A 24,862-nucleotide genomic window follows, 5' to 3' on the forward strand; every position below is an offset into this window, starting at 1 on the left:
CTATAGAAAAAAATCACAACTGAGGTTGTGTGAATTTTTTTCTATAGAAAAAAAATCACAACTGAGGTTGTGTGAATTTTTTTCTATAGAAAAAAAATCACAACTGAGGTTGTGTGCATTTTTTTCTATAGAAAAAAATCACAACTGAGGTTGTGTGAATTTTTTTCTATAGAAAAAAATCACAACTGAGGTTGTGTGAATTTTTTTCTATAGAAAAAAATCACAACTGAGGTTGTGTGAATTTTTTTCTATAGAAAAAAATCACAACTGAGGTTGTGTGAATTTTTTTCTATAGAAAAAAATCACAACTGAGGTTGTGCGAATTTTTTTCTATAGAAAAAAATCACAACTGAGGTTGTGCGAATTTTTTTCTATAGAAAAAAATCACAACTGAGGTTGTGTGAATTTTTTTCTATAGAAAAAAATCACAACTGAGGTTGTGCGCATTTTTTTCTATAGAAAAAAATCACAACTGAGGTTGTGCGAATTTTTTTCTATAGAAAAAAATCACAACTGAGGTTGTGCGAATTTTTTTCTATAGAAAAAAATCACAACTGAGGTTGTGCGAATTTTTTTCTATAGAAAAAAATCACAACTGAGGTTGTGCGAATTTTTTTCTATAGAAAAAAATCACAACTGAGGTTGTGCGAATTTTTTTCTATAGAAAAAAATCACAACTGAGGTTGTGCGAATTTTTTTCTATAGAAAAAAATCACAACTGAGGTTGTGCGAATTTTTTTCTATAGAAAAAAATCACAACTGAGGTTGTGCGAATTTTTTTCTATAGAAAAAAATCACAACTGAGGTTGTGCGAATTTTTTTCTATAGAAAAAAATCACAACTGAGGTTGTGCGAATTTTTTTCTATAGAAAAAAATCACAACTGAGGTTGTGCGAATTTTTTTCTATAGAAAAAAATCACAACTGAGGTTGTGCGAATTTTTTTCTATAGAAAAAAATCACAACTGAGGTTGTGCGAATTTTTTTCTATAGAAAAAAATCACAACTGAGGTTGTGCGAATTTTTTTCTATAGAAAAAAATCACAACTGAGGTTGTGCGAATTTTTTTCTATAGAAAAAAATCACAACTGAGGTTGTGCGAATTTTTTTCTATAGAAAAAAATCACAACTGAGGTTGTGCGAATTTTTTTCTATAGAAAAAAATCACAACTGAGGTTGTGCGAATTTTTTTCTATAGAAAAAAATCACAACTGAGGTTGTGCGAATTTTTTTCTATAGAAAAAAATCACAACTGATGTTGTGCGAATTTTTTTCTATAGAAAAAAATCACAACTGAGGTTGTGCGAATTTTTTTCTATAGAAAAAAATCACAACTGAGGTTGTGCGAATTTTTTTCTATAGAAAAAATCACAACTGAGGTTGTGCGAATTTTTTTCTATAGAAAAAAATCACAACTGAGGTTGTGCGAATTTTTTTCTATAGAAAAAATCACAACTGAGGTTGTGCGAATTTTTTTCTATAGAAAAAAATCACAACTGAGGTTGTGTGAATTTTTTCTATAGAAAAAAATTGGCCCAACCTTGGTTGGCCCAAATTCGCCCAACCTTGGTTTGGATTTTTTTGTATAGAAAAATAAATCGCTCAACCTTGGTTGGGACTTTTTTGCTATAGAAAAAAAATTCGCCCAACCTTGGTTGGGATTTTTTTCCTTTAAAAGACCCCTTGGTCTTCCATAGAAGGAGTTCTACTTATTTTGATTTCGGGATATGGTTGCGTATGATTGATATCGTCACTTATACGCCCTCTCTCTCTCTCTCTCTCAATAATTATTTAATTTATTATGGGATTATAAAAGACTTCCTTCTTTTGTTCTATTATCATTTGTGAGGTGTCCTAAGGAAAACTTTTAATTTGTTTAACTTATTATAAAATGCAGTTGCCTATAACAACAACAACACCAATACCACATAATTGTATTACCTTAATCCCCATAATACCTTTAATGAAAGCGATAATTTTTCATATTTACTAATTAGGCCTGAGGGTGTCAAATGTCATGAATTTTAGGTAGGTGGGTTTGACAATATTAATTTGAATAATTAAATTTGCACATTACATTAGAGATTAAGTGATGATTGGCCAAAACAACATGCAGCTACGGTGGAACCTGTAGCAAATGGATATGTGGTCCGAACAAACATTTTCCCACGCAGCACATGTAGTGATCACCCACGAAATATTGCTTACAAAGGTGATGAATGAAATTTGGTTTTTAGAAATTGCCCTCTTATTGTGGACGTCGCCATGCGGAAGAGCCAACAAACAACCGGTTTCTCTTGTGGGAACCTTTGCTGACCTACCGCAATAATATTGTTTTTCAAAAATGTTTTAAATATTTACTTAAAAATTACTTAACTCCATAAACTGGGTGTTACCACACCTTTCTTTTCTTCCACCCATAACTATATTTAACAAATAAAAGTTACTTCCACCAACGTGCAATTATGTACAACTTAAGTAAATACTGGCCATAAACCCAAAAAGAAAAAAATTAAAACAAAAAGACTCGCAATAAAAAATGTCTTTATTTCTTCAACAGTTGCCTTAAAACGCTTCATTGCATACTAAAAAACAAAGCAAATATTATTTCATTTCTACGAACTGTTTTTTTTTTTTTCTTCTTTCTTCAAGCAAACAATTGTTGCGCAGGCGCAACATAACCACTTATAAAACAAAGAAACAGACAACAATAACAACAACAGGCGACGCATTTGTAGTCACTCTTTTTGGTTGCGGTATCAGCCGCACAAAATCGCCCAAGTCAATTGCAGCAATAAACCAACATTCCCGATTTACGTGCCGGGTATGAATAATGACCACCGGCGCACACAGACACACACGAGTAAGACGAGTAACTACTTGACTTGTCAACTTAAAAATTGTTAAAGAAGACAATGATGATGTTGGCGATGATAATGAAGTTGGTTGGATGACGACTATGTCAACACCAACAAATAAACATCATAATGAGGATGAACATGTTAATGATTGTGGTGTTGATGTTATTGTTGTTGTTGTTGACGATTACGTTGGCAAACCGCAATTGTTGTAAGATTTGTTTTTTTGCCGAAAGTTGAAACCATCACTAGTTTTTTTTTGTTCAATTTGCCCAGTTTTCATTGAAACAAAGTTGTCCATAGTAACTTTTTTTAAGAGAAAAGTTGTCGATTACAACTATTCTCGAGAGAAAAGTTATCGATAACAACTTTTCTAAGGAGAAAAACAATTGATAACAACTTTTCAAAAGAAAAATGTTATCGATGACAGTTTTTCTTTTACGAAAAATTATCGATAATTTTTTTATAATGAATGTTATTGATAACAACTTTTTTATAACAAAATGTTATCGATAAAAATTGTTCTATAACGAAAAGTTGTCGTTAACAATTTTTCTATGAAGAAAAGTTGCCGATAAAATTTTTTCTATGGAAAAAAGTTGTCGATAACAACTTTTTTATAACAAAATGTTATCGATAAAAGTTGTTCTATAACGAAAAGTTATCGTTAACAATTTTTCTATGAAGAAAAGTTGTCGATAAAAATTTTTCTATGAAAAAAAGTTGTCGTTAATAACTTTTTTATAACAAAATGTTATCGATAAAAGTTGTTCTATAACGAAAAGATGTCGTTAACAATTTTTCTATGAAGAAAAGTTGTCGATAAAAATTTTTCTATGAAAAAAAGTTGTCGATAACAACTTTTTTATAACAAAATGTTATCGATAAAAGTTGTTCTATAATGGAAAGTTGTCGTTAACAATTTTTCTATGAACAAAAGTTGTCGATAAAAATTTTTCTATGAAAAAAAGTTGTCGATAACAACTTTTTTTATAACAAAATGTTATCGATAAAAGTTGTTTTATAACGAAAAGTTGTCGTTTACCGGTTTTTTATGAAGAAAAGTTGTCGATAAAAATTTTTCTATGAAAAAACTTGTCGATAACAACTTTTTTATAACAAAATGTAGTCGATAAAAGTTGTTCTATAACGAAAAGTTGTCGCTAACAATTTTTCTATGAAGAAAAGTTGTCTATAAAAATTTTTCTATGAAGAAAAGTTGTCGACAAAAATTTTTCTATGAAAAAAAGTTGTCGATAACAACTTTTTTATAACAAAATGTTATCAATAAAAGTTGTTCTATAACAAAAAGTTGTCGCTAACAACTATTCTATGAAAAAAATTGTTGATAAAAATTGTTCTATGCAAAAAAGTTGTCGATAACAACTTTTTTAACAAAATGTTATCGATAAAAGTTGGTCTATAAGGAAAAGCTACCGTTAACAATTTTTCTATGAAGAAAAGTTGTCGATACAATTTTTTTTATGAAAAAAGTTGTCGATAACAACTTTTTTATAAAAAAATGTTATCGATAAAAGTTGTTTCTATAAAGTTGTTATCGACAACTTTTGTTTATGGAAAAATTGTTATCGATAACTTTTCTCCACAAAAATTTTTATCGATAACTCCTTACAGCAGTCATTATCGGCAGCCTTTCAGTTTTTGTCGACAAATTTTCTTTATCGAGAAATCGTTTGCGAAAATTTTTGATGTAGAAAAATGTTTATCGACAGTTTTTCTCTGTAAAAAAGTAGTCGACAACTACATAACCTCTCTTGAAAAAAGAGGGTGCTTCTAGAGAACCTTTCTGAAAGGAAGGGTGCTTCTAGAGAACCTTTCTGAAAGGAAGGGTGCTTCTAGAGAACCTTTCTGAAAGAAAGGGTGCTTCTAGAGAACCTTTCTGAAAGAAAGTGTGCTTCTAAAGAACCTTTCTGAAAGAAAGGGTGCTTTTAGAGAACCTTTCTGAAAGAAAGGGTGCTTCTAGAGAACCTTTCTGAAAGAAAGGGTGCTTCTAGAGAACCTTTCTGAAAGAAAGGGTGCTTCTAGAGAACCTTTCTGAAAGAATGGCTGCTTCTAAAGAACCTTTCTGAAAGAAAGGTTGCTTCTAAAGAACCTTTCTGAAAGAAAGGGTGCTTCTAAAGAACCTTTCTGAAAGAAAGGGTGCTTCTAAAGAACCTTTCTGAAAGAAAGGGTGCTTCCAGAGAACCTTTCTGAAAGAAAGGGTGCTTCCAGAGAACCTTTCTGAAAGAAAGGGTGCTTCCAGAGAACCTTTCTGAAAGAAAGGGTGCTTCCAGAGAACCTTTCTGAAAGAAAGGGTGCTTCCAGAGAACCTTTCTGAAAGAAAGGGTGCTTCTAGAGAACATTTCTGAAAGAAAAACTTTTCTTTCTATATCAAGAAAACTTTCCATTAAGAGAGTTTGTCGATAACAACTTTTTGTAGTGAAAGGGCGCTTCTAGAGAACCCTTTTGAAAGAAAGTGTGCTTCTTGAGATTTTTCTGAAAGAAAGGGTGCTTCTAGAGAACCTTTCTGAAAGAAAGGGTGCTTCTAGAGAACCTTTCTGAAATAAAGGGTGCTTCTAAAGAACCTTTCTAAAAGAAAGGGTGCTTCTAGAGAACCTTTCTAAAAGAAAGGGTGATTCTAGAGAACCTTTCTGAAAGAAAGGGTGCTTCTAGAGAACCTTTCTAAAAGAAAGGGTGCTTCTAGAGAACCTTTCTGAAAGAAAGGGTGCTTCTAGAGAACCTTTCTAAAAGAAAGGGTGCTTCTAGAGAACCTTTCTGAAAGAAAGGGTGCTTCTAGAGAACCTTTCTGAAAGAAAGGGTGCTTCTAGAGAACCTTTCTAAAAGAAAGGGTGCTTCTAGAGAACCTTTCTGAAAGAAAGGGTGCTTCCAGAGAACCTTTCTGAAAGAAAGGGTGCTTCTAGAGAACCTTTCTAAAAGAAAGGGTGCTTCTAGAGAATCTTTCTGAAAGAAAGGGTGCTTCTAGAGAACCTTTCTGAAAGAAAGGGTGCGTCTAGGGAACCTTTCTGAAAGAAAGGGTGCTTCTATGGGAACTTCCTGAAAGAAAGGGTGATTCTAGGGGACCTTCCTGAAAGGCAACCACTTCTGTATTAAGAGAAGTTATCGATAACAAAATTTTCTATAACGAACCTTGTCGATAACAGCCTTTATATAACGAAAAGTTGTCGATAACAACCTTTCTCAAATGAAAAGTTATCGATAACAACATTTCTGGTATGATCAGTTGTCGATAACAAGTTTTCTAGAAATAAAAATGTGGTCAATAACAAATTTTCTATAAAAAAAAATCGAGAACAATTTTTCTATCAAAAAAGTTGTCGATGACTACTGTTCTGTAACAATAAGTGACGATAACAATTTTTTTCTATAAAGATTAGTTTTTAAATTTTTGTTTGCAAACAGTTTTCGATAACAGTTTTTCTATAACAAAATAGTTGTCGATAACAATAGTTCCATACATCGATAACTCATTTGTATTACTAATCGACCACAAATTACTCTTCTTATTGTTTCGTTTGTGTTTTTGTTTATCATAATCGCATTACATTTTCCAACTCTATTGACAAATTCAAATCCATTTGTTATTCTTTTCCTGGCCGGAAACTATGGAAACCATCTGTACAAAACACCATCAAAGAAACAACAACAACAACAACAACAAAAACAACTGCACATGTTTTAAGCCTCATAAATCATTTGCTGTAAATACAACAGCTTATGGAATTTTCCGCAATTTTGACCATATTAAAATCCACTTCTATTCATTGAAACATAAAGCCAAACCAATAACAACAACAACAGCAACGGCAACTCAATAAAGACAAAATACCAATAGCGAGTGCAACGACAACAACAACAACAATGAGGAAAAACAAACCAAAGCCCCAAAACAAACCACAGATGAATTTCTATAATCTCAATTAAACCCTCACTTCACCCAATTCAGCTTTTATGGTCAAAGACAGGCCAAACCGAGCGACCGACCAAATGGCCAACTGATAGCAGCACAGCAGCATAACTCCCGTCACTTTGACCATATCAGGATGAGGCTTACTGTTTGTTTGCGGAGTGCCTTCAAGCTCTTTGTTGTTGTTTTTGTTGCTGTTGCACAAAATAATTACATAAAATTCACAACTTTATCATATCCTCTGGTCTGTTGTCTCTCTGCTATGTTGGGTCAATAAGAGCAGCAGCAACAACAACTGCAACCAAAAATGGCATAAAACCGATTTTTAAGCCCTGTTAAAATGTTTGCTGATATTGGTCAGTTAGTTCGGATCTGGTTTTGTTTTCCCATTCATTTCCATGTGGTCAGGTTGATGAGTGTGTGTGTGTGTGTGCGTGGTTAGGTTGTTGCAATAGTTCCAGCTCACCGCCACCACCACCATCATGAATGCCATATAGGGTTAGGTTTGGTTTGTTAAGTGGTAAAAATTTCATTGCATTTGGCTTTCCGTGCTATGATGTAATTAAAGTGGGAGGTAGGCCCATATTTGGTACACAACTTTTTCCAGCAATGACAAAGTTTTTTGTGACCAAAAATTTCGAAATGTTCATCGATTATGGTTAACGGTAATGCGATCCGATAGCTAAGCAATTAGTCACACTTTCCAATAATGGCTTCGTTTCAAAAAAGAAAGGAGAATTGCGAAAAGGGTTCTACAGAAATGTTTTGTAGCGATCATTTTTCTCCAAGAAAAGTTGTTATCGATTACGTCATAGAAGACAAAAAAAGTTGAATTGATAACTTTTCCCTATAGAAAATTTGTTATCCACAATTTTTTTGTTATCGGTTTAAAAAAGTCGTTATCAACATATTATCGTTATATAAAAATTGTTAAGTGGGGTACACACGATCAGTTTTGACTGTCAGTTTTGCTCAAATAATCGGTTGCTTTCTAGTGTGGCCGTTCATTTTTTTCATTCCTCATGCCACCACAAAATATTTTGTGGTTGCCGGACTGTTTTACATTTATCGATATTTTCGAAAAATCGACAGTCAACACTGATCATGTGTACCCCGCTTTATAGAAAGTCTTCTTTATGGAATCGAAACATATATAAATTGAAAAAATTTCGTTATAGAAAAGCAGATTTGGACAACGTTTTGTTATAGTAAAGTGTTATCGAGAGCTTTTCTTTATAGAAAATTTGATATCGATAACTTTTCTTGACATAAAAATTATAATCGACAACTTTTCTTTCCAGAAAAGTAGATATCGACAACTGTTCTTTGTAGAAATGTTGTTATCGAAAAAATTCTTAACTGTAAGCCAAAGAAAATCTGTTATCGAAAATTTTTCGTTACAGAAAAGTTATTATCGACCTAACTTTTCTATGGAAAAGTTGTTATCGACCAACTTTTTCGATAGAAAAGCTGTTATCGACCAACTTTTCGATGGACTTTTTCCATAGAAATTTTGTCGTCGATCAACTTTTTCCATAGAAAAGGTGTCATCGGCCAACATTTTGAAGAGAAATGTTGTTATCGATCAATTTTTGGCATAAAAAAGTTGTTATCGACCAACTTTTTACACAGAAATGTTATGATCGGCCAACATTTTGAAGAGAAATGTTGATATCGACCAACTTTTTCGATAGCAAAGTTGTTATCGATCAACTTTTTCGATAGAAAAGTTGTTATCGACTAACTTTTTCCATAGAAAAATTGTGATCGGCCAACATTTTTGAGAGAAATTTTGTTATCGATAAATTTTTGGCATAAAAAAGTTGTCATCGACCAACTTTTTCGATAGAAAAGTTGTTATCGACCAACTTTTTCGATAGAAAAGTTGTTATTGACCAACTTTTTCCATAGAAAAGTTGTGATCGGCCACATTTTGAAGAGAAATGTTGTTATCATTCAATTTTTGGCATAAAAAAGTTGTTATCTACCAACTTATTCTATAGAAATGTTGTTATCGGCCAACATTTGCATAGAAATATTGGTTTCGACCAACATTTGCATAGAAATGTGTTTATCGACCAATTTTTCCATAGAAAAGTTGTTATCGACCAACTTTTTCGATAGAAAAGTTGTTATCGACTAACTTTTTCGATAGAAAAATTGTGATCGGCCAACATTTTGAAGAAAAATTTTGTTATCGACCAAATTTTTCGGTAGAAAAGTTGTTATCGACCAACTTTTTCGATAGAAAAGTTGATATCGACCAATTTTTTCGATAAAAAAATTGTTATCAACCAACTTGTTCCATAGAAAAGTTGTGATCGGCCAACATTTTAGTGAGAAATGTTGTTATCGATCAATTTTTGGCATAAAAAATTTGTTATCGACCAACTTTTTCGACAGAAAAGTTGTTATCGACCAACTTTTTGCATAGCAATGTTGTTATCGACCAACTTTTTTCCACAGAAAAGTTGTGATCAGCCAACATTTTGAAGAGAAATGTTGTTATCGACCAACTTTTTCGATAGAAAAGTTGTTATCGACCAACATATTGAAGAGCAATGTTGTTATCGACCAACTTTTTCGATAGAACAGTTGTTATCGACCAACATTTGAAGAGAAATATTGTTATCGATAAATTTTTGTCATAAAAAAGTTGTTATCGAACAACTTTTTCCATAGAAAAGTTGATATCGACCAACTTTTTCAATAGAAATGTTGTTGTCGGCCAACTTTTTTCTATAGAAAAGTTGTTATCGACCAACTTTTTCCATAGGAAAGTTGTTATCGACCAACATTTTGAAGAGAAATGTTGTTATCGACGAACTTTTTCCATAGAAAAGTTGTTATCGGCCAACTTTTTGCATAGAAAAGTTGTTATCGACCAACTTTTTTCAAAGAAAAGTTGTTATCGACCAAAATTTTCTATAAAAAGTTGTTATCCACCAACCTTTTCTATAGAAAACTTGTTATCGAGCAACCTTTTCTGCAAAAAAGTTGTTATCGACGAACCTTTTTTATAGAAAAGTTGTTATCGACCAACTTTTTCATAGAAATGTTGTTATCGACCAAGTTTTGCAATAAAAAATGTATTATCGACCAAATTTTTCTATAGAAAAGTTGTTATCGGCCAACTTTTTCGATAGAAAAGTTGTTATCGACCAAAGTTTTCTATAGAAAAGTGTTTATCGACCAACCTTTTCTTTATAAAAGTTGTTATCGACCAACCTCATCGATATAAAAGTTGTTATCGACGAACGCTCTATAGAAAATGTGTTATCCGTAGCTCTTTCTTATACAAATTATTATCGAAAATTATTCCATAGAAAAAGTCCGTATCTAAAATATTTCTTTATAGAAATGTTGTTATCAATACTATTGTTCTAAGGAGAGCTTTTATCCTTTTAACACTTTTCGTTTGAGGGACCTTGTTATCGACATCTTTTCTTTTTAGTACAAAAAATGCAAAAAATGCTATCGAAGAATTTTTCCTCTGAAATTTTGTGCTCGATACACTTTCTTTATAGGAAAGTTCTTATCGACGATATTTTGGCATTCAATTTTGGATTTGGCATTCAATTTTGGGTCAAGAAATGTGACCCAAATTACTCACTACAGGCATCGGAAGATTATTCTTAATTACAAAAAATATTCTAACATCATAATAATATAAATTTTCCCTTTCCCTCTTCCCCCCTCTCTCTCTTTCTCTTCTCCACAGAGCCTTGTTTCATCGCCACAAAAATTACGAAAAATTCGTATAATCGTTGTGTGCGGTATTATTGTTGCGGCTCTCTTGGCTACTGGTATCTATTTTATTGTAACGGCTGGAGATGACAGCAATTCGGATGGCAATGGCGGTGGTTCTGGTTCGGGCGGTTCAAATGCCATACATTTGGAAGATATTTTACAGGGTAAGCTGTTATCGCGTTCCTTTAATGGCAGTTGGTCGACGGGACAGAATGTCATCTACAAAGAGAATCATGTAAGTTGTTGTCATCATGCTGTGACATTTGTATAAGATTTCAATCAAAATGCTACCATAAAGAATTTTCAAAATTTACAGGCAATTGTGGAGTTGAATGTCAAGACGAAAACGAAAACCACACTGATGATGGATGAAGCTGTAAGTAGAGAAATAAATATTTTGAAGAATTTGGATGTGGAAAACAAAATTGAAGGGGTAAAGGCATGTGAAAATGTGGAAGCATAAAATTTTTAATTTGTTAATTTGAAAATTTTGTGATGTGAATGAGAATTATATCAGTCATTCAAGTATAGAACACTACATTAAAGTAAACAATTTGGCTTGCATGCGAAATCAGCTGCATTTGTAATAGTTTTGTTCCACATAATCACATCTCTACTCGGTAATTTCCCACATTTTTTAACATCTCATTTTTCTCCTCCCTTTCATCTCTCTTTTTTTCGAAAAACAAAAATCTCTTTAGCAACAATATGTTCTCTTTGAGAAATCTGCCGATGGTACACTCCTGCTTTTGGCCAAGAACTATAAAAAGAATTTCCGCCACAGTTATGAAGCCGAATATGATATCTACAACATTAGCTCGGGACAAATTCAACCTTTGCTCATACAAAATCAAGTCCACCCGCTGATTATGGTCCAATGGGGTCCTGTGGGCAATGCCCTTGTCATTAATTTCCAACGCAACTTGTACTATAAACCAACTGCCTTCGCCCAAGAAATTGCCCTTACCGATGATACAAATTTAGCAATTTTGAATGGTATTCCCGATTGGGTATACGAAGAAGAAGTGTTCTCCTCCAACTCTGCAGTGTGGTTTAGTCCCGACGGCAGTCAATTGGCTTTCATACAATTCGATGATAGTCCAACGCCTGTCATTAACTTCCCCATTTATGGTGAAGCTGGTGATTTACGTTTTCAATATCCCTACAATCGTTTGGTGGCCTATCCTAAGGCGGGTTCACCAAATCCTCGGGTGAAATTGTTTACATCGGATTTAGCAAGAGCTGCTGCTGGTAATACAGACCACTTGACTGAAATACCAAGGCCTAGTGCGCTGAATACAGAAAGTGATTATATTATCACAGTAGTTGATTGGCTAAATAGCACGAATGTGCTGTCGGTGTGGATGAATCGTATCCAGAATTCGGCTCATGTGCAGATTTTCAATGGGCTGAGGAGACAAGAGGTAAGTGATGTTATTTGTTACAGAGTATAGATTTATTTGCAAAAAAGTTGTCGAACCAGACTTTTATATGGAAAAAAGTTATCGATAAAACTTATCCATGGAAAAAAGTTATCGATAACGATTTTTCTAAGGAGAAATATTCTCGATAACAAATTTTCTTTGGAAAAAAAAAATTGTCGATAACAACTTTTCTTTGGAGGAAAGTTGTCGATAACAACGTTTCTATGGGGAAATTTTGTTGACGACAACTTTTCTATGGAGAAAAGTTGTCGACAACAACTTTTCTATAGGGATAAGTTGTCGATAACAATTTTTCTATGGAGAAAAGTTGTCGATAACAACAGTTCTATGGAGAAAAGTTGTCGATAACAACTTTTCTATGGAGAAAAATGTCGATAACAACGTTTATATGAGGAAAATTTGTCGACAACAACTTCTCTATGGAGAAAATTTGTCGATAACAACTTTTCTATGGAGAAAAGTTGTCGATAACAACAGTTCTATGGAGAAAAGTTGTCGATAACAACAGTTCTATGGAGAAAAGTTGTCGATAACAACTTTTCTATGGACAAAAGTTGTCGATAACAACATTTCTATGAAGAAAATTTTCGATAACAACTTTTCGATAATAATTTTGCTATGTGGAGAGATTATCGATTACAGCTTTTAGTTTGAAAAAAATGATCGATAACAACTTTTCTATGGAAAAAGTTACCGATAACAACTTTTCTATTGTATAAGTTTTCGATACCTAATTTTTTCGATGGAGATAATTTTATATAAAAAATTGTTATAGACCAATTTTTTCTATAGTAAAGTAGTTATCGAAAAGTTATCGATGTTATCGAAAAACTTTTTGTATAAAAAAGGTGTTATCAAACAAATTTTTCTATAGAAAAGATGTTATCGAACATTGTCTATCTATAAAAAGTTGTTATCGAAAAAAACTTTTTCTATAGAAAATTGTTTATCGAACAAATTTTTCTGTAGAAAAGTTGTTATCGAACAAATTTTTCTGCAGAAAAGTTGTTATCGAACAAATTTTTCTATAGTAAAGTTGTTATCGAAAAACTTTTTCCATAGTAAAGTTGTTATCGACCAACCTTTTCTATAGAAAAGTTGTTATCTACCAACCTTTTCTATAGAAAAGTTGTTATCTACCAACCTTTTCTATAGAAAAGTTGTTATCGACCAACCTTTTCTATAGAAAAGTTGTTATCGACCAACCTTTTCTATAGAAAAGTTGTTATCGACCAACCTTTTCTATAGAAAAGTTGTTAACGACCAACCTTTTCTATAGGAAAGTTGTTATCGACCTACCTTTTCTTTAGAAAAGTTGTTATCGACCACTTTTTTCTATAGAAAAGTTGTTATCGACCAACCGTTTCGATAGAAAAGTTGTTATCGACCAACCGTTTCTATAGAAAAGTTGTTATCGACCAACTTTTTCTATAGAAAAATTGTTATCGACTCTATAGAAAAGTTGTTATCGACCAACCGTTTCTATAGACAAGTTGTTATCGACCAACTTTTTCTATAGAAATGTTGTTATCGACCAACTTTTTCTACAGAAAAGTTGTTATCGAATAACTTTTTTTATAGAAAAGTTGTAATCGAACAACTTTTTCTATAGAAAATTAGTTATCGACCAACTTTTTTTATAGAAAATGTGTTATCGACCAACTTTTTCTATAGAAAAGTTGTTATCGACCAACCTTTTCTATAGAGAAGTTGTTATTGACCAACTTTTTCTATAGAAAAGTTGTTATCGACCAACTTTTTCTATAGAAAAGTTGTTATCGACCAACTTTTTCTATAGAAAAGTTGTTATCGACCAACTTTTTCTATAGAAAAGTTGTTATCGACCAACTTTTTCTATAGAAAAGTTGTTATCGACCAACTTTTTCTATAGAAAAGTTGTTATCGACCAACTTTTTCTATAGAAAAGTTGTTATCGACCAACTTTTTCTATAGAAAAGTTGTTATCGACCAACTTTTTCTATAGAAAAGTTGTTATCGACCAACCTTTTTGATAGAAAAGTTGTTATGGACCAACCTTTTCTATAGAAAAGTTTTTATCGACCAACCTTTTCTATAGAAAAGTTGTTATCGACCAACCTTTTCTATAGAAAAGTTGTTATCGACCAACTTTTTCTATAGAAAAGTTTTTATCGACCAACCTTTTCTATAGAAAAGTTGTTATCGACCAACCTTTTCTATAGAAAAGTTGTTATCGACCAACCTTTTCTATAGAAAAGTTGTTATCGACCAACCTTTTCTATAGAAAAGTTGTTATCGACCAACCTTTTCTATAGAAAAATTGTTATCGACCAACCTTTTCTATAGAAAAGTTGTTATCGACCAACCTTTTCTAAAGAAAAGTTGTTATCGACCAACCTTTTCTATAGAAAAGTTGTTATCGACCAACTTTTTCTATATAAAAGTTTTTATCGACCAACCTTTTCTATAGAAAAGTTGTTATCGACCAACCTTTTCTATAGAAAAGTTGTTATCGACCAACCTTTTCTATAGAAAAGTTGTTATCGACCAACCTTTTCTATAGAAAAGTTGTTATCGACCAACCTTTTCTATAGAAAAGTTGTTATCGACCAACCTTTTCTATAGAAAAGTTGTTATCGACCAACCTTTTCTTTAGAAAAGTTGTTATCGACCAACCTTTTCTTTAGAAAAGTTGTTATCGACCAACTTTTTCTATAGAAAAGTTGATATCGACCAAAACTTTCTATAGAAAATTTGTTATCGACCAACTTTTTCTATAGAAAAGTTGTTACAGACCAACTTTTTCTATAGAAAAGTTGTCATCGACCAACTTTTTCTATAGAAAAGTTGTCATCGACCAACTTTTTCTATAGAAAAGTTGTCATCGACCAACTTTTTCTATAGAAAAGTTGTCATCGACCAACTTTTTCTATAGAAAAGTTGTCATCGACCAACTTTTTCTATAGAAAAGTTGTCATCGACCAACTTTTTCTATAGAAAAGTTGTCATCGACCAACCTTTTCTATAGAAAAGTTGTTATCGACCAACCTTTTCTAAAGAAAAGTTGTTATCGACCAACAGTTTTAATAAAAAAGTTGTTACCGACCAACATTTTCTATAGAAAAATTGTTATCGACCAACCTTTCCTATAAAAAAGTTGTTATCGACAAACCTTTTCTATAGAAAAGTTGTTATCGATCAACTTTTTCTATAGAAAAGTTGTTATCGCGATCAAGTTTTTTTTTATATAAAAATTAATATCGACCAACTTTTTTGATAGAAATTTTGTGACAAACTTTTTGTATAGAAATTTGTTATCGACCAACCTTTTCTATAGAAAATTTATTATCGGCCATGTTTTCTATGAAAAAATGGTAATAGCCCAACTTTTGCTACATGGAAATGTTGTTATCGGTAACTTTTCTATATAGACAATTTGTTACCGAAAACTTCTATTAGAAAACTTGTTATGAAAAACTTTTCGTCATAGAAAAGTTGCTATTGCAACTTTTCGTTTTGAAAAGTGGTTATCGATAACTTGAAAATGTGTTATCGATAACTTTCATTAAGAATTCCAATATTAAGTTTAACATTTTCCTTTCTCTTCATTTCCATCCCCTCTAGATCTTCAGTTTGGAATCGAAAACCGGTTGGGTTGACTTCTTCTCGGCACCCTTCAAGAATCGTGATGGCTCCCGCATTGCTTTGATTTTGCCCCAGACTCAAGATGATGGTGGTGATTATCGCCATTTGTGTTTGCTTTCCACCTCGTCGAGCAACAGTAAACCGGAAGCCATTACCAAGGGTAAATATGTCGTGACCTCCATATTGCATTGGGACAGTGGTAGTGATGTGATATTTTATACCGCCAATACGGAACAAAATCCCGAATATTTACATGTCTATGCTATAAGGGCAGCAACGGGACAAACTGCCAAATGTTTAACCTGTAAATTACATACATCGAATGGTGGGTTGAGAGGAATTTCAAGAATTTCAAGATATTTATAATGGGATATCTTCTTCTTTCTTTTTTAGGTGTGGAACAAACCTATTATAGTGCCGATTTTAATAGCGCTAATCAAGTGGTAATTACCTCAATGGGACCAAGTATACCAATTACCTCTGTCTATGAGTGGAGTTATTCAGGAAGTAAGTTTTTGTTGTTTTTGTGGGTTATTTTATTTAATTTCTCTCTTTCTGTCGCTCTCTCTCTCTCTTAGATCAAGTTTCCCTTAACAAGTTAATGGATTGGGAGCACAATGATAATTTACGCCACAAGTTGGAGGGTGTGGCCATGCCCACAATTGAAATTGAAACGGTGCAAATGTCTAACGGTTTCTCCGCCAAGGTTCTAATGCAGCTACCTCCCAATCTAGATCGTAGTGGTAAAACCAAATACCCCATGTTAGTCGATGTCTATGGTGGTCCCGATTCGTATTCGGTAAGCTTAGCTATCCTTTGTTAACTCCTTGTGATCATCGAAAATTAAATTTTATCTCCCATAGGTTGTGAACAAATGGATCCTGGATTGGGGCACCTATCTCTCCTCAAATCAATCTGTGATTTATGTTAAAATTGATGGACGCGGTTCGGGTCTGAGAGGTGAAAAGTTGCTGCACTCTGTTTACCTTAAATTGGGTACTGTGGAAATTGCCGATCAAATTGAAGTGGCCCAGTAAGCTGTCAACGTGTGTTTCCCATTTTTACAACCACTAATCATCCCCTTTTTCGCTCCCTCTCTTTCAGATATTTACAACAAAAACATCCCTTCATTGATGCTGAACACTCTGGCATTTGGGGTTGGAGTTATGGTGGTTACGCTGCCGCCATGGCCTTAGCCAATGATAAAAATAATGTCTTCCGTTGTGCTGCCTCTATTGCACCCGTTACCGATTGGGCCTATTATGGTATTGCAGGAGATATAAGAAATTTCAAGGCCCCAAATTCTTAATGGTATTTTCATTCTTTCAGATTCCATTTATACCGAACGTTACATGAGCCTGCCCACCCTCAATGAAGTCGGTTATGCCAGCTCTCGCCTCAGCACCAAAGCCGTCAACTTGAAGGGCAAGAAATTCCTCTTGGTCCATGGTACTTTGGATGATAATGTCCATTATCAACAGGCCATGATTCTCGCTAAGAATTTGGAACGACACGATATTCTGTTCAAGCAAATTGTAAGTAATCCGGGGGGGAAGGTATGCAGGGGACCAAGAAGTAAATTAGGAACACCAATGTGGCCCTAAAACATAATTAGGGCCTTCAAAAATTTTTTATCGAGCTACTTTTTCTACAGAAAAGTTGTTACCAAAAAACCACTTTTCCTATAGATAAGTTGTTATCAAACAACTTTTCCTATATAAAAGTTGTTATCGAATAACTTTTCGTATAGAAAAGTTGTTATCGAATAACTTTTCGTATAGAAAAGTTGTTATCGAACAACTTTTCCTATAGAAAAGTTGTTATCGAACAACTTTTCCTATAGAAAAGTTGTTATCGAACAACTTTTCCTATAGAAAAGTTGTTATCGAACAACTTTTCCTATAGAAAAGTTGTTATCGAAAAACCTTTTCTATAGAAAAGTAGATATCGAGCAATCTTTTCTATAGAAAAGTTGTTATCAAACAAACTTTTCTATAAAAAAAAGTTGTTATCGACCAACTTTTCCTGTAGAAAAATTGTTATCGAATAACTTTTCCCATAGAAAAGTTGTTATCGAAAAACTTTTCGTATAGAAAAGTTGTTATCGAAAAACTTTTCCTATAGAAAAGTTGTTATCGAACAACTTTTTCTATAGAAAAGTTGTTATCGAACAACTTTTACTACAGAAAAGTTGTTATCGAACAACATTTTCTACAGAAAAGTTGTTATCGAACAATTTTTACTACAGAAAAGTTGTTATCGAACAACTTTTTGTAAAGAAAAGTTGTTATCGATAAAACTTTTCTATAGAAACGTTGTTACCAAGCATCCTTTTCTAGGCAAAAGTTGTTATCGAAAAACCTTTTCTATAGAAAAGTAGATATCGAGCAATCTTTTCTATAGAAAAGTTGTCATCAAACAACCTTTTCTATAAAAAAGTTGTTATCGACCAATTTTTCCTGTAGAAAAATTGTTATCGAATAACTTTTCCCATAGAAAAGTTGTTATCGAAAAACTTCTTCGATAGAAAAGTTGTTATCGAACAACTTGTCCTATAGAAAGGTTGTTATCGAACAACTTTTACTACAGAAAAGTTGTTATCGAACAACATTTACTACAAAAAAGTTGTTATCGAACAACTTTTACTACAGATAAGTTGTTATCGAACAACTTTTACTACAGATAAGTTGTTATCGAACAACTTTTACTACAGAAAAGTTGTTATCGAACAACTTTTACTACAGAAAAGTTGTTATCGAACATCCTTTTCTATAGAAAAGTTGTTATCAAACAAACTTTTCTATAAAAAAGTTGTTATCGACCAACTTATTTTATAAAAAAGTTGTTATCGATTAAACTTTTCTACAGAAAGTTGTTATGGACTAGACTTTTCTATAGAAAACGCTGATATCGACCAATATTTTATATAGAAAAGTTGGTATCGAGCAACCTTTTCTAGAGAAAAGTTGTTATCGATAACTTTTTTAAAGCAAAGTTGTTATCGGTGAATCTTTTATATAGAAAAAATTTTATCGAACAACTTTTTCAATAAAAAAGTTGTTACGAACAGTTTTTCTATAGAAAAGTTGTTATCGAACAGTTTTCCTATAGAAAAGTTGTTATCGAACAACCTTTGGTAGGGGTTATCGTAAAACCTTTTCTATAGAAATGTTGTTATCAAACAACTTTTTCTATAGTAAAATTGTTATCGAAATTTTTTTCTCTAAAAAAAATTTTATCGACAATTTGTCTCTATAGAAAAGTTATTGTCGACAACTTTTCTCTATAAAAAAGTTGTTATCGACAATTTTTCTCTATAGAAAAGTTATTGTCGACAACTTTTCTCTATAAAAAAGTTGTTATCGACAACTTTTCTCTATAGAAAAGTTATTATCGCCAACTTTCTCTATTGAAACGTTGTTATCGACAACTTTTCTCTATAGAAAAGTTGTTATCGACAACTTTTCTCTACAGAAAATTTGTTATCGACCAACATTTTCAACAGAAAATTGTTATCGACCAACATTTTCTATCGAAAGCTTGTTGTAGACTAGCCATTTCTATCGAAAACTTGTTATCGATCAACGTTCTGATAATATTTGGTTATAGGAATGTTGTTATCGACATATTTATCTTATAGAAAATTAGTTATCGATTAATTGTCCTTATAGAAAAGTTGTAATCGCTCTCTTTTGTTAGAAAGTTTGTCATCGATATTTTTGGTTATACAAAACTTGTTATCGATAATATTTCGTTATAGAAAAGTTGTAATAGATTACTTTTCGTTAGAGAAATGTCGTTATATGAAAGTTATTATCGATAAATTTTCGTTATTGGAATGTTGTCATCGAAGACTTTTCGTTACAGAAAAGTTATTATCGATATATTTTCCTTATAGAAAAATTGTTATCAATAACTTTTCGTCATAGAAAATTTATTATCGAAATATTTTCCTTATAAAAAAGGTGTTATCGATAACTTTTCGTAATAGAAAAGTTATTATCGAAATATTTTCCTTAAGGAAAAGTTGTTATCGATATCTTTCCGTTATACAAAAATTATTATCGACATATGTTCCTTTTAGAAAAGTTGTTATCGATAACTTGTCGCCATAGAAAAGTTATAATCCACATTTTTTCCTTACGGAAATGTTGTTATCGATAACGTTTCGTCATAGAAAAGTTATTATCCAAATATTTCTTTATAGAAAAGTTGTTATCGATAACTTTTCTATAGAAATGCTGATATCGAAAACTCTTTTCCATAGAAAAGGTGTTATCGACAACTTTTTTCTGTAGACAAATTGTTATCGACCAACATTTTCAACAGAAAATTGTTATCGACCAATATTTTCTATTGAAAACTAGTTGTAGACTAGCCATTTCTATCGAAAACTTGTTATCGATCAACGTTCTGATAACTTTTGGTTATAGGAATGTTGTTATCAACATATTTATCTTATAGAAAATTAGTTATCCATAAATTGTCTTTATAGAAAAGTTGTTATCGCTCTCGTTTGTTATACAAAGTTTGTCATCGATATTTTTGGTTATACAAAACTTGTTATCGATAATATTTCGATATAGAAAAGTTGTTAATAATAACTTTTCGTTATAGAAAAGTTGTAATCGATTACTTTTCGTTATAGTAAAGTTGTTATCGATAAATTTTCGTTATATGAAAGTTGTTATCGATAAATTTTCTTTATTGGAATGTTATCATCGAAGACTTTTCTTTACAGAAAAGTTATTATCGATATATTTTCCTTATGGAAAAGTTGTTATCGATAACTTTTCGTCATAGAAAATTTATTATCGAAATATTTTCCTAATAGAAAAGTTGTTATCGATAACTTGTCGTCATAGAAAAGTTATAATCCATATTTTATTCTTATGGAAAAGTTGTTATCGATAACTCTTTGTCACACAAATGTTATTATCCAAATATTTTCCTTAAGGAAAAGTTGTTATCGATATCATTTCGTTATAGAAAAATTATTATCGACATATGTTCCTAATAGAAAAGTCGTTATCGATAACTTGTCATCACAGAAAAGTTATAATCCACATTTTTTCCTTATGGGAAAATCTATTATAGAAATATTTTCCTTATGGAAAAGTTGTTATCGAAAAACTTTTCTTAATAGAAAAATTATAACCACATTTTTCCTTATGGAAAAGTTCTTATCGATATCTTTTCGTTATAGAAAAATTATAATCCACATTTTTTCCTTATGGAAAAGTTGTTATCGATAACTTTTCGTCATAGAAAAGTTATTATCGAAAAGTTAGTTATCGATATCATTTCGTTGTAGAAAAAGTATTATCGACATATGCTCCTTATAGAAAAGTTGTTATCGATAACATGTCATCATAGAAAAGTTATAATCCACATTTTTTCCTTATGGAGAAGTTGTTATCGAAAGCTTTTCGTCATAGAAAAGTTATTATCGAAATATTTTCCTTATGGAAAAGTTGTTATCGATAACTTTTCTTAATGGAAAAATTATAATCCACATTTTTACCTTATGGGAAAGTTGTTGTCGATAACTTTTCGTCATAGAAAAATTATAATCCACATTTTTTCCTTATGGGAAAGTTGTTATCGAAAACTTTTCATCAGAAATGTTATTATTGAATTATTTTCGTTATAGAAAAGCTGATATCGATAACTTTTCGTCAGAGAGACGTTGTTATCGAAATATTTTCGTTATAGAAAAGTTGTTATCGATAACTTTTTGTTATAGAAAAGTTGTTATAGATTAGTTTTCTTAATAGTAAAATTGTAATCCACATTTTTTCCTTATGGAAAAGTTGTTATTGATAACTTTTCGTCATAGAAAAGATTTAATCCCCATTTTTTTCCTTATGGAAAAGTTGTTATCGATAACTTTTCATCAGAAATGTTATTATCGAATTATTTTCGTTATAGAAAAGTTGATATCGATAACATTTCGTCAGAGAAACGTTGTTATCGAAATATTTTCGTTATAGAAAAGTTATTATCGATAACTTTTTGTTATAGAAAATTTGTTATCGATAACTTTTTGTTATAGGAAAATTGTTATCGGTAATTTTTAGTTGTAGAAAAATTGTCTTCCATCATTTTTCGTTATAGGAAAGTTGTCATCGTTAACTCTCCTTGTAAATTTAATTTTTCCTTACAGAAAAGTTATCGAAACTTGAAGTTATTGAAAATTTTATTAACCCATAATTGCTTGTTTTCTTTCCTTATTGACTTTTATTAATTTGATTTCTCTCTCTCTTTTTCTTTCTCTTTGACTCTCTCTTTTCAGAGTTATCCCGATGAAGATCATGCTTTAGCCGGTGTTAGACCTCATTTATATCATTCATTGGATCGTTTCTTTGGCGAATGTTTTGCCCAAAAACGTATGGTCTATAGAAAATAGACGTCCTCCCTCCCTCCTTCTTCCACTCTGGATACAAAGTGATCCAAAAAAGAAACCGATAATTTGCCATTTCTTATTTAAAAAACCAAACAAAAAAATCTATCAAAAAGAGGAGTTAACATTAAATGAATCGAAATTTAACAAACAACAGAAGAAAAAAAAACACAGCTAACAACAACAAAAACATATTGTACTTATACATACAATATATTTAAAAAAGTATATAATTTATTTATTATATAGCATTTAAAAGAAAATTAAACAAAAAAAAACTAAATTTAAAGTGAAAATAATTCCACGCGGTGTGGTAGGGTTTTCTAGGAGAGCCAATGCATTTACTTTGAAATTTTTTTCCTGAATTTCTTGTTTGGCAATGTCTTTGTGATATGATTGAGGTTCAATTCGGTTGTTAGCATCAAATTGCCAATAAGTAAAACGGAGAGACATAGAAAACATAGAAAACCTTAAAGGAAAAGCCAGGTACTTTTACCTTGTCCAAATTTTTTGAAAATATTTTCAATTTTTTGGAATTTTTTTCAACATTTTCAATCATTTCATCTCCCCCTATAGTCTGTATTGTGAATGTAATTTGTGTGGGCCTATATTTTCTCAATTCCTTTCAATTCTCTATTTTCTTAAGATTTCTCGCTATCTTCTTTGTCTCCATAGTTGGTCACAACATGATTCAGTCATCATATCAATTCCCCCCAATAGACTTTTTTTCGAATGCCTCTATTCTATTCAATATTTCCCCCAATTCTTCGCAATTTAGAGATCTTTCTTTTCTTAAAATTTCTTCAGATTTCCTATTTGTCCATATTCATCCATGGCACGTTTCAGTCATCACTTTTTTATAAACGTCTTTTTCTCTCTCTCTAATTTTATTAAAATTTTGAGCCTAACGTTTCTTTTACAGGTTTTGTTCTTAACGGCAATGTAAAAAAGCCTGTACTTTATTAAAATTATTTTTTTTTAATATTAATTAAAATTTAATTATTTTTTCCTGTTAAATTTGTTATTGTTATTTTTGCAAATTTTTTGTTAATATTTTTTCGGTTTTTTGTTTTAAAAAATCGCCTAAAAACTAATTTTCTTTATTTTAATTGAAATCACTGCGAAATGTTAGCCCACCATTTAGTTTAGCCTAAAAGTATGCTGTGGTTTTTAACAACGTAAGGCATTTGATGGATGATGTTTCATTCTTTTATTCTTTTTATTTCCTCTTTTCTCTGATTTTATTAAAAAAAATTTAGCCTAACGTTTCTTTTCCAGGTCTATTATGGGTAGGAGATTCTTCTAGACTCTCTCTGTCTCGCTCTCTGAGATCTCAACGAGGGGAAAAAAGTTTTACTTTACTAATAGCCAAATATTTTTGCAATTTAAAGTTTTTACGTCCAATTTTTGTATATCTTCTCTCTCCCTTTGCTCTTTTCTCTCCTGGACCACCAGTTTAGTAACCCAAGAGAAATAAAATAAAATCAAGCAATCCCAATTTAAAAGAAGAAATAAAACGCGCATAAAACCAAGCATTTGTAGTTTGTAGAAAAATTAGTATTTTTTTTTATAAAATAAAAACCGAAACTTGTTAAAAATAATATGCCAACAACAACAACAGAACCACAATGCTTATGTCAAACAATAAAAAATATAGATGAAAACAAACTCCTCAAAAATAGTTGGGTGCCTATATGAAAAATTCAAAAAAATAGTTCTAAATTTATAAGAAAGAAAAAATCCCCATAAAAACGGTCTACAACAATAAGAAAATAACAATAATTAGCAATAACAAAAAAAAAACAAGCGAAATCAAAATATGGAACAAAAGAAAAAATAAAGTCAAAATTTTATAAAGGAAACCAAGACACTGTGGTTACATCTTGGGAAACAAAGTCCCCTATATATGGAACTTAAACAAATAGGAGACTTTGAAGGCAGGTACTCCGGCTGTAAAATATCCTTGGAGTTACATCCAGAGGTCTTCTATAGTTACACCTTTAAAATATTACCATGTATTAGAGTATCTCAAAATTTTCGCCCCTGTGTACCACAGTGCAGATAAACAAAAATAAATCAAAACATATGCTCTGTTCCAAAACCTGCAAGAAGCTACTAATTTGTACAATTTTTTCTTTATGTTATCGAAAAGGTAGAAAAAATTAGTAGATTCTTGCAGGTTCTGGAACAGACCAACAATTTTCTTTATTTTATTTCTCCCCCACCCCTCCTTTTTGGTAAACTTTAATAGAAATAATACAAATTAGTAACAGATCCCCATTTCAAATTCCTTTTAGAATATTACAAAATGAAACATACACACACATTTATTTACATATAAACGATATACATAAAATAAATATTTTTAGTAGGCAAAAACAAAGAAAAAAACAAACAGCATTGAAAACTTAATATTATAGTAAATTAAATAAAGAAATTTAAAATCCTAGTAAATATATAATAAAAACGAACACGAGAACCCCTTAAACAAATAATTGTTAAAATCCCAAAATTAAAAAAAATGGCCCAGAAGTGTTTCTGAAAACAAAACCAAGCAAATATTTGTAGAAACAAAAAAAAATATTGAAAAAATTATTAGACTGTTTCACAATGTCCAGAAGGAAATGAAAATGCAAACAACCAAACTTAATTTTATGCTAATATTAATTAAAATTTAATTACTTAATTATTGTTTCCTGTTCAATTTTTTATTGTTATTGTTTTTGCAACTTTTTGCTATATTGTTTTTTTTTTTGTTCCAATAATAATAATAATAATAATAATAATAATTAATAATAATAATAAAAATAATAATAATAATAATAATAAAATAATAATAATTAATAATAATAATAATA

General features: G+C 31.3%; 1 protein-coding gene across 9 annotated transcripts in view; it reads left to right on the forward strand.

Annotated features, from left to right (window-relative positions):
• The window catches only part of ome (dipeptidyl peptidase 4 omega), a 561,457-nt gene extending 537,612 nt beyond the window's left edge, over window positions 1-23,845 (forward strand). For 5 of the 9 annotated variants that reach the window (XM_073986477.1, XM_073986478.1, XM_073986479.1 and 2 more), the window contains 10 exons: window positions 10,504-10,767; window positions 10,831-10,908; window positions 11,234-11,956; window positions 15,581-15,926; window positions 15,995-16,108; window positions 16,180-16,400; window positions 16,465-16,634; window positions 16,706-16,866; window positions 16,931-17,136; window positions 21,897-23,845. In XM_073986477.1, coding sequence (XP_073842578.1) covers window positions 10,504-10,767; window positions 10,831-10,908; window positions 11,234-11,956; window positions 15,581-15,926; window positions 15,995-16,108; window positions 16,180-16,400; window positions 16,465-16,634; window positions 16,706-16,866; window positions 16,931-17,136; window positions 21,897-22,010 — 2,397 coding nt within the window. In that variant the 3' untranslated portion in view covers window positions 22,011-23,845. The remainder of the gene's footprint in view (window positions 1-10,503; window positions 10,768-10,830; window positions 10,909-11,233; window positions 11,957-15,580; window positions 15,927-15,994; window positions 16,109-16,179; window positions 16,401-16,464; window positions 16,635-16,705; window positions 16,867-16,930; window positions 17,137-21,896) is intronic. The other 4 variants (XM_073986480.1, XM_073986481.1, XM_073986483.1 and 1 more) reach the window with 1 other exon arrangement.
• Window positions 23,846-24,862: the final 1,017 nt, after the last annotated feature.

This window comes from Musca autumnalis, unplaced genomic scaffold (genome assembly GCF_047663935.1).
Source record: "Musca autumnalis isolate F117 unplaced genomic scaffold, ASM4766393v1 scaffold_4, whole genome shotgun sequence".
Taxonomy (NCBI): Eukaryota; Metazoa; Arthropoda; class Insecta; order Diptera; family Muscidae; genus Musca; species Musca autumnalis.